The following is a 10,336-nucleotide window of genomic DNA, read 5'->3' on the forward strand; positions in this document are numbered from 1 at the left end:
TGTTCACTGGTGGTAATGAAGTGTGTTTGTGCCTACGGAAATCCACCACCAGTTCTCTGGTTCATCCAGTAATAAAGTTTACACGTGAGCTGGAGTTCACACACGTCTGAGCACGATATCGACTGCAACTTCTAATACCAGCATCAGTAAGTACTGCAAAGCGACGCTGGAATGAGGTTATAATCCTATCTATAATCCTAAAACGGCTTAAAGGGAGGAGATCCAGCACCTAGTAGCATGGTGTGAGGACAATAACCTGGACCCCAACACCAAGAAGACGAAAGAGATTTGTGGACTTCAGACATGCCGGCAATCACACTCACGCCGCCATTCACATCAACGGAGCTGCTGCTGAGCGTGTACAAAGCTCTAAGTTCCTCAGAGTCCACATCTTTGAAGATCTCACCTGGTCTCTGAACTCTTCTCTCCTGACCACAAAGGCACAACAGAACCTGTTTTTTCTGAGGAGACTTAAAAAGTCCCTTCTGTACTACAGGATACTGGAGAACTTTTACCGCTGTGCCATTGAGAGCATCCTCACTAACTGCATCTCAGTGTGGTTCAGCAGCTGCACTGCTTCGGACCGTGAAGCCCCTCAGAGGGTGGTGAAAACTGCACAACCAATCATCTGTACTCAGCTTCTTACCTCTTGGAGACCATTTACAATAAACGCTGTCTGCAAAGGGCGAGAGGCATCATCAAAGATCAACCATGGACTATTCCCCCTTCTCCCATCGGGAGGCGCTACAGGTGCCTCAGAGCACAAACAGACTGAAGAATAGTTTTTCCTGTAGCTGTTACTGCACTAAACTGCCGATTCAATACTGCAGTCACTTCTGTGTGTTTTGCAATTTTTATTCACGACACATTTCCACACCATCCATACCTCACATTTACACTACTGTACATTCCACCCATATTTATACTGTATATACTGCATTATACACACATTTACACTACTGTACATTCCACCCATATTTATACTGTATATACTGCATTACACACACATTTACACTACTGTACATTCCACCCATATTTATACTGTATATACTGCATCATACTCACATTTACACTACTGTACATTCCACCCATATTTATACTGTATATACTGCATCATACTCACATTTACACTACTGTACATTCCACCCATATTTATACTGTATATACTGCATCATACTCACATTTACACTACTGTACATTCCACCCATATTTATACTGTATATACTGCATTACACACACATTTACACTACTGTACATTCCACCCATATTTATACTGTATATACTGCATCATACTCACATTTACACTACTGTACATTCCACCCATATTTATACTGTATATACTGCATCATACTCACATTTACACTACTGTACATTCCACCCATATTTATACTGTATATACTGCATCATACTCACATTTACACTACTGTACATTCCACCCATATTTATACTGTATATACTGCATTATACACACATTTACACTACTGTACATTCCACCCATATTTATACTGTATATACTGCATTATACACACATTTACACTACTGTACATTCCACCCATATTTATACTGTATATACTGCATCATACTCACATTTACACTACTGTACATTCCACCCATATTTATACTGTATACTGCATCATACTCACATTTACACTACTGTACATTCCACCCATATTTATACTGTATATACTGCATTACACACACATTTACACTACTGTACATTCCACCCATATTTATACTGTATATACTGCATCACACACACACACACACACACACACACACACACACACACACACACACGTGTACATAACTACATCATATCACTGAGTATTTTAACTTCTGACATGTTTATATATGTATAATCTGTACACAGTAGATTTCACACTCACACCTGTATATATGAACCTCATACACTTTATCTCCTGCAGATCTTCAGCTCTGTACATGTTCCTGCACAATCACAATAAAGTAGAATCTCATCTCACACACACTGCAGTAGATATTAGATATAAATATATATTTATATAAATATAAATATATAGATATATCTCACACACACTGCAGTAGATTTTGGGCAGTATGAATCTAGAATGAAACCACTTCCGGGTATGACGTCATTTCGCCCACGTGTAGGAAGAACTCCTGCTGTAAGGTGTGGAGGAAAACATGTGCGCTCGCGCTCCGGTGAAGGTAAAGAGTTTAATCTCAGCGTCTACTTTAACATCCTGCCTTCGTAATCACGAGCACTGTGTGTGTGTGTGTGTGTGTGTAGATCGGGATCATCGGTGGTTCTGGACTTGATGATCCGGACATCTTAGAGGGCCGAACTGAGCGCTATGTGGAGACTCCGTTTGGAAAGGTGTGTGTGTATATAAATGTGCTTATTTGTGTGTGTGTGTGTATATATAAATGTGCTTATGTGTGTGTGTATATAAATGTGTGTGTGTGTGTGTATATAAATGTGCTTATGTGTGTGTGTTTGTAAATGTGTGTGTGTGTTTCAGAGATGTTACATTTTCCACAGTAGAGATTTTTCTTCTTCTCCTTCTTTTCAGTAAGTAAAGGCACTAGTGTAATAAGTACATTACCGCCACCTTCTGCTCCGGAGCGGAACAGAGTTTATTATTGTGTTTATCAGATTTGACTCTTTAATAAAGATAAAGAAAAGTTTACTATTTTTTACTTTCACTTTTATTAGTTACTTAATTTACTTGTTTTCCATTTTTCTATATTTTTTCTTCTTTGTTTGTACTTCCTACATTCTAGAACTCGTGGTGGTGTTCTTCAAGCTGACACTGTTCACTAAAGTGTTTCCCAATCATTTACACTGAAGTGCTCCAACATGATTCTGTTAGAGATCTCTTCTCGTCTTGTCTCTTCTCTTCTCTTCTTGTCTTATCTCTTCTCGTCTCTTCTCTTCTCATCTTGTCTCTTCTCTTCTTGTCTTATCTCTTCTCGTCTCGTCTCTTCTCTTCTTGTCTCGTCTCTTCTCGTCTCTTCTCTTCTCGTCTTGTCTCTTCTCTTCTCTTCTTGTCTCTTCTCTTCTCTTCTTGTCTCTTCTCTTCTCTTCTTCATTTCAATAAACACTTTATATTTTCATTTACTTTGTTTATTAGACTGTAAAGAATCTACACTTTTCCTTATTTTTACTTGAACTTTCCATTCCTCGATCACTTTACTCCAGATTATGGCTTTAATCTCTGATTTACTTAAAGGAACTTGTATCTCTATTGTTTCTCTCGGTAGCGTGTTCTGCTAATTTATCCTCTTCTCCATTCCCGTGCTGGAACTCGTATAAAACTGATCATTTTGGACAATTCTTGAATGTATTTGTAGGATATTAAAGAGAATACAGTGGAACCCGGTTATCTGGACCTCGGTTACCTCGACAACACTATTAAGTCGAGGTTTTTGAAGTGGAGCCGCCAAATTCTCGCTTTGTCTAAGCATTTTTTATCGGTTATGTCAATTCTTTTATGTCGCTGAACCCTGATATCTCGAGCACAAGGGGGGAAAAATTTGCCATTTAACGTCGGTTATCTCGGTGCAGCCGCAGAAGAACTCGCGGAAGTGGCGGAAAAATCAAACCTTACAGCTGCTACAGGTGTTGTATTGTATACTGGTGAATCTCTGCTGTTAGTTAGTGCTAGTGTTCGTAGTGTTAGTAGTGTTAGTAGTGTTAGTAGTGTTTGTAGTGTTAGTAGTGTTTGTAGTGTTAGTAGTGTTCGTAGTGTTAGTAGTGTTAGTAGTGTTTGTAGTGTTAGTAGTGTTAGTAGTGTTAGTAGTGTAGTGTTAGTAGTGTTTGTAGTGTTTGTAGTGTTAGTAGTGTTAGTAGTGTTAGTAGTGTTTGTAGTGTTAGTGTTAGTAGTGTTAGTGTTAGTAGTGTTAGTAGTGTTAGTAGTGTTAGTAGTGTTTGTAGTGTTAGTAGTGTTAGTAGTGTTAGTGTTAGTAGTGTTAGTAGTGTTAGTGTTAGTAGTGTTTGTAGTGTTAGTAGTGTTCGTAGTGTTAGTAGTGTTTGTAGTGTTAGTAGTGTTTGTAGTGTTAGTAGTGTTAGTAGTGTTAGTAGTGTTAGTAGTGTTAGTAGTGTTTGTAGTGTTTGTAGTGTTTGTAGTGTTTGTAGTGTTAGTAGTGTTAGTAGTGTTTGTAGTGTTAGTAGTGTTAGTAGTGTTCGTAGTGTTAGTAGTGTTAGTAGTGTTAGTAGTGTTAGTAGTGTTAGTAGTGTTTGTAGTGTTAGTAGTGTTAGTAGTGTTAGTAGTGTTTGTAGTGTTAGTAGTGTTAGTAGTGTTTGTAGTGTTTGTAGTGTTAGTAGTGTTGAGAAAACACCTGCCACGCTGAAGGGGCGAAGGGGGCGTGGCAGGTGGATTCCTGACAGATAAACATGTACTGTATGTATTTTTATAGCATGCCTTCTTCAAACAAATCGCAGCAACGCTGTTGTGTAAAAAACCCTTCAAAAACACGTGCATGCACATTCTCATTTATTAACGCACATCATGTACATAAAGAAATTTCAAGCACGTTAATATACTGCCGCCATTTTGATTTTCGTTTATCTCCATCATCGGTTACCTCCATGCTTTTTGGCGACCCCCTAGGACATCGACATAACCGGGTTCCACTGTACATTGATGACCAGATTTAAAAGATCTGAAACGGAGTCAGAACAAATGAAAACACTCTGAGGTTTGTGTTCCTCCACCCACTGCAATGAACAGCCAGAAGTTTACTTCACTCCACTGGTCCACTGTTTACTGCTGGATTAAAAACACAGGTGTTTTTAGGTGTTCCATAAACCCATGGTTCATATTCCTGAATAACCCCTGTAGGGCTCATCTCCATATTATCTACTTGCATTTCTTCTGCATATATTTTACTTCTCCACCCAAAACTACAGCTTTTGTTTTGTTCACACCATGTTTGTGGGATGTTGATCTTTATGCTCCTGGAGTTTGGCCCAGTAATTTACTTGTTTCCTTATTTCTGGTGTCATCTCTCTTCCTGGGATAGTTTTCACCCAGATCTCTTTATTCAGATGTATCATTTATAATTTGATCAGTAATCCCTCTCTCTCCACATCATATCATCTGCCTTTTCCACATCTCCACATACTGCTGTTCCTGATTCTTTCTTTATCTGACGTGAGATTTCCTCTTTTTTTTCTTTTCTCTAATCATCCTCTCCAGATTTGTACAAACACTTGATGATGTAAGAGCTTTCAGAAGTCTTTCTTCCTCCAATACTCTATTATAAAACTCTAAAAAGTTCCCACAGCCCTCTGTCTGAGATCTTTATATATCTCACCTGATCTTTTCCTGGAGATGATCAAACGCCTTAAAGTTCCCTCAATACTGCTTCAGCTCTATTAAATAATGTTAGATGGTTATAATGATGTTCTCTTAAGAAGTTTTGATGCCTCACAGCTTCACTACATGTCTGTTCACCAAGAACTCACTTTTCCTGCCATATTTTCCTCACACATTTACTCAAATTCCTCAAAGCCTCCTTAGCTTCATCACCATGTCCTCCTCTGAGTTGTGGTTCTATCTGCCTCAGCGTCCATTCCCTCAGACTCCACAACCTCACCTTCTGTCCAGATTATTCAGAACTAGTGTTAAATCCAACACCGTCTCCATTCCTGTATCCACATCTGTCCTTGTTCTCCTTCCATCATTTAAACATACCAGGTTCCTCTCCACTTCTTGACCTTCAGTATTCCTGTATCTTCCTCCCCATAGTGTATTCTGTACATTAAAGTCCCACACAAACTACTGTCTCCTGACCATATACGTCCTTTAGCTTCTCTGACTCCAGTGTTTTACATGGGTTCTGATCATTTAGAACCATCTCCTGACCTCTCCTCCAGATCCCACAAGGATACAGATGTTCTTACTTCTTGTAAGATGTTGCATGTTGCACACCCACCACCATTCCTTTCTTCTCATCCTGTTAAATGAATAATGAAACATTGTTTGTGTAACAGCCTTCAGATGCTCTGATTCTGGGGAAGATCCGAGACGTGGAGTGTGTGCTGCTCGCCAGGTATCTCTCTCTCTCACACACACACACACACACACACACACACACACACACACACACACACACATACACACACACACACGCAGTCTGTAGAAAATGTCATTTTGTTACAAATAAACAACAATGGTGTGTGTGTGTGTGTGTGTGTGTGTGTGTGTGAAGACATGGCAGAAAACACACCATCATGCCATCTAATGTGAATTATCGTGCGAATATCTGGGCTCTGAAGGAGGAGAAGTGCACTCACATTCTCGTCACCACGGCCTGCGGCTCACTGAGAGACGACATCAGACCAGGGGACATCGTCCTCATCGACCAGTTCATAGACAGGTGTGTGTATACACACACACACACACACACACACACACACACACACACACACAGCTTTAACATCATCTCTGCAGAATATTATTAAATAATTACACACAGTTTAAACAAACACTAACACACACCTACATGTGCTGCAGGCTGTCGGGGAGGGGGGAGGGGGAGGGGGAAGGGGTTCTCTAAAATGATTATTATTATTGATGTGATCAAAATTGATCATAATATTAATAACAGTGTTACACCTAAGTCCATGTTCAGAACACGCGTATTTTTCGTTAATAAAATGGAAAATAAATAATGAGTATTTAATTGAAATGTATTTTATTTTAGTTCGTTAGTTTTTAAAGTGTAATTCTAAATTTGAAGATTTTGGTGATCTTGTAAAATCTAAATAAAACGAGTTTTTTGTCGCTCTTCATATGCGTCACAACCGCTGATGTGCGACACCCACCGGCACGCGACTTCTTCAACTTTGGTTGACGGCACACAGAAGAGGACGGCATTTTTGGTTTGCTGCCGGTGGATAATTTATGTTCGGCGTTCTTTTCATAAACACAAGAAGGACTCAAATAGACGTTGAGTATTTTACCTGAAAGTAACCTTCAACCCAATGTCTATTTTTAAGGAGTTCAAAATGTTTTTGTTGCATGCAGAAATGTAATTTCATTCTCTCTGCAGTTCATTGATTTCATAAATGCAGCACATTATGGTTTGATTATACATGGCATAAAGGCAAAAACAAAAACAACGTTACATGTAGTGTTATTTCAATTTAAACGTCAAAAGGGTTTTGTGGCTCCCAGTGTTTTCTTTTCTGTGGGAAACAGGTCCAAATGGCTCTTTGTGTGGTGAAGGTTGCCGACCCCTGGTCTAGACGAAGGTACCTGTGGGACTCTAGGGACAGCAGGGGGTGCTGTGGGACTCTAGGGACAGCAGGGGGTGCTGTGGGATTTAGGACAGCAGGGGGTGCTGTGGGACTCTGCGTTTTGGTTTCATTTTGAAATTTGAAGTGTGTGTGTGTGTGTGTGTTTGTGTGTCCTTGTGGTCATGTAACAGGTTCCTGTCAATATTTTAATGCAGTTGAATGTTGTAAGGTGAGCGTTTATCAAACTGATGGAATGGTGTGTGCTTTTCTCAGCATTTACATCATTAATAAACAGAACAGAACAGAACCAGGTCCTCAGGCAGCTCTACACACCCAAGCCTGGAAAAGCTCGAGCAGTTCCTTTCTTCTCCGTAATCATCTCCTCCTTTAAGGTTTCTCCAATCTCCTCTTAACAGTGGTGGAAGATCACATCTTACCTCAGACATAGGTGGCTCTGTTTTAACCCTAGCACTGCCAACCTGCCCCCGTCCCCCCCCCATCAAGTCCTAAACCTCTTCTTCAGGGGGCTGTATCATGCCTGATCCTGCACTCAGCAACATCTCACAACCTGGGGTATCTCAAAAACGCCATTCAAGCAGCTGGAAGTTCTTCTGCTCCTTGAAGAACAGCACAGAGAGATGGAGGAGAACATTGCAGACTAGATCTTGGATTTGTTCCACAGAACCCAGTCTGTTTTCCTTCATGCTCCCCCACCCCAGGAGTTTTCTGTTATCCAGGGTTTTTGGTGTTCCTGAGTTCACCAGAGCCTTCTGGTTTAAAAAACACCTTGCGTGACTCTGATGAGGTGTTGGTTCTCCAGCTGGATGATGGTGTGGGTTTCACTGTACACGGCTGAGATGAACATAAAAGCCCATGACTTATTTCAGCACTGTTATCATGTGATCTGGTGTCCAGATATTTATGTATTGAAACATGCCACCAAAAAAAATAATTCAGGAAGGTTTGGAAATTCAGCCGGATGTCCTGAAGATCATGCGTCGTGTTGAGCAGGTTCAGGCAGAACGACGATACCAAAAGATAAACTCCCGAGAGAAATACAGAGGTACCCTGACCTACGAGTTTAAATCGTTCCGTGGACGAGCTCGTATCTCAATTTACTCACACATCAAATCAGTTTTCATAATAAAAATACTTAAAATAGCATTAATCCGTTCCAACCCTCAAAATGACCCCGTTTTTATGTTTCATTTTATTAAATTGAAAAATACATTTATAAATAACAAATCCTGTATAAAAATATAAAAGAGAATGTAAAGATATCATACGGGTTTATTCAGTGTATTTTCCTTGGAGATGTGACGACTTGAGCTAACGAAAACGTGTGTGTGTGTGTGTGTGTGTGGGGGGTAGAGGCGATAAGCGGAGGCGGAGGGAAACTCGTTTTTTACTATCACTCCTGTACACTACGTGTCCCTAAACTTTAACATTTTTACTTTTTCTTCTTTGTTTATCTTAATTTTCGTTACAATCTTCTCTTTCTGGCTTCACTTCAAAATCTAGCAGCGGCGTTTTGAGCTCGTGTCTCAAGTTTTTGCTCGCGTAACAAAGCAAAAAAAAAATCGACTGAGTGAGCGCTCGTACCTCGGAAAACTCGTACATTAAAGCACTCGTAGGTCACGGTACCACTGTAGTTGTGAAAGGAAGGAGGAAGACAGTGAACAATGACTTTCTTGGTAGCTACTGTTTAGATACAAGCCGTTGTAACGTGTTGAGTCTGGGTGAAGGGAGAGCTCGCTAACTCCAGTTACAACAGAAATCATATAAACACAGACAGGTTTCCAAAACTCGTGCTTTTTTATTTTTCTTGGCAACAGCGTTACGGGTTAGTCAAAGAAACTTAGAAATGAGCATCAGAAAAGAATAAGGACATATTCCTCGGCCTTGCACACATGCAGTAATAGCGGCGGTATAGAAGTGCAACATATTTCATTTATTGTCTTTCGTTAAAGCCTGTGTAAAGTTCATTAGTTTCAGTGTAGACATGCGGCTTATAGACAGAATAAAGTCAAAATAAAAGTCTTTGTGAAATTCAGTGGGTGTGGCTTATATTTGGTGCGCTTTATAGTCTGGAAATTACGGTACTCCAGTGTGTCAAGTGTCTCTGGATACGTGCTTCTGCTAAATGTGAAGATCCATCCTGATCTCAGCAGAAAATGAAGGGTGGTGTAGATGATCATGCTGATGGAGAGCTTGGTTTTGGAAGGACAGTGGTTGAGCATGTTGAACTTTTTTAAATAACCCACAAGGATTTGAGAGATTTCTCATCACTTCATGGATAACCTTCTGCTCAACCAAGTGAACAGAATGATGTGAACCTCAACATGTGATCAGCACAAACTTCTTCTGGAACACTCAGTACTTCCCACAGTATTTTATTACTTCTGTTCCAAAGAAACTCCAACCTGCTCACCTGAAGGCCTACGCTGCATCCCGAAAGTCTCACAGCTTCACTTCTTTACAGTTTTATTCCAAACTGCATTACATTCATTATTTTCCTGAAAGTTCTACAACTGAAACTTCATAATTGACCACGTGAAAGTTGTTTGTTTGAAATCTCTGTAAATTTATTACAAAAAAAATAAAAAAATAAAATCACAAAAATGTAGTTTTCACAGCCTTTGTCATGACACTCAACATTGAGTTCAGGTGCCTCCTGATCATCCTTGAGATGTTTCTACAACTTGATTGGAGTCCACCTGTGGTGCATGCATGTGATTGAACATCTGGAAGGGCATCTGGAGTGAAGGTGTGGCAGGGAAACAAGAGTATAAATGATTGTTGCTACAGGACGGGTTTGTGATGAAGCCGTTTTAATAAGACGTGCAGGCGGAGGAGCAGAGCTGTGAAGGAATTCCAAGGAACAGATAAACATATTCCGAGTCAACGTGGTGGAGCTCCATATTTCTCCCTGGGGATCAACGAACTACACCATCCTCTCCTATATGGACTTTCAGCAGAGAATTAGAGGCCCACAATTGTATGGGATGGAGCATGAAATGGTTCCTCCACTTGAACTAGGAGACCCAGACCTGTTCAGCATGAGAACACCCCTGTGCACATAGCAGCTCCAGGAAGATCTGAAGATCAGAA

The 10,336-nt window shown here is 40.2% G+C and overlaps 1 protein-coding gene across 1 annotated transcript in view; it reads left to right on the top strand.

Moving 5' to 3' along the window:
• Positions 1–2,077: 2,077 nt before the first annotated feature.
• Positions 2,078–10,336, top strand: part of LOC124399479 (methylthioadenosine phosphorylase) — an 11,386-nt gene continuing 3,127 nt past the window's right edge. The window contains exons 1-4 of the mRNA XM_046870399.1: positions 2,078–2,187; positions 2,270–2,356; positions 5,978–6,036; positions 6,196–6,363. Of these exons, the coding sequence (XP_046726355.1) occupies positions 2,164–2,187; positions 2,270–2,356; positions 5,978–6,036; positions 6,196–6,363 (338 nt within the window). The 5' untranslated portion in view covers positions 2,078–2,163. The remainder of the gene's footprint in view (positions 2,188–2,269; positions 2,357–5,977; positions 6,037–6,195; positions 6,364–10,336) is intronic.

Source organism: Silurus meridionalis, chromosome 2 (assembly GCF_014805685.1).
Source record: "Silurus meridionalis isolate SWU-2019-XX chromosome 2, ASM1480568v1, whole genome shotgun sequence".
Lineage (NCBI taxonomy): Eukaryota > Metazoa > Chordata > Actinopteri > Siluriformes > Siluridae > Silurus > Silurus meridionalis.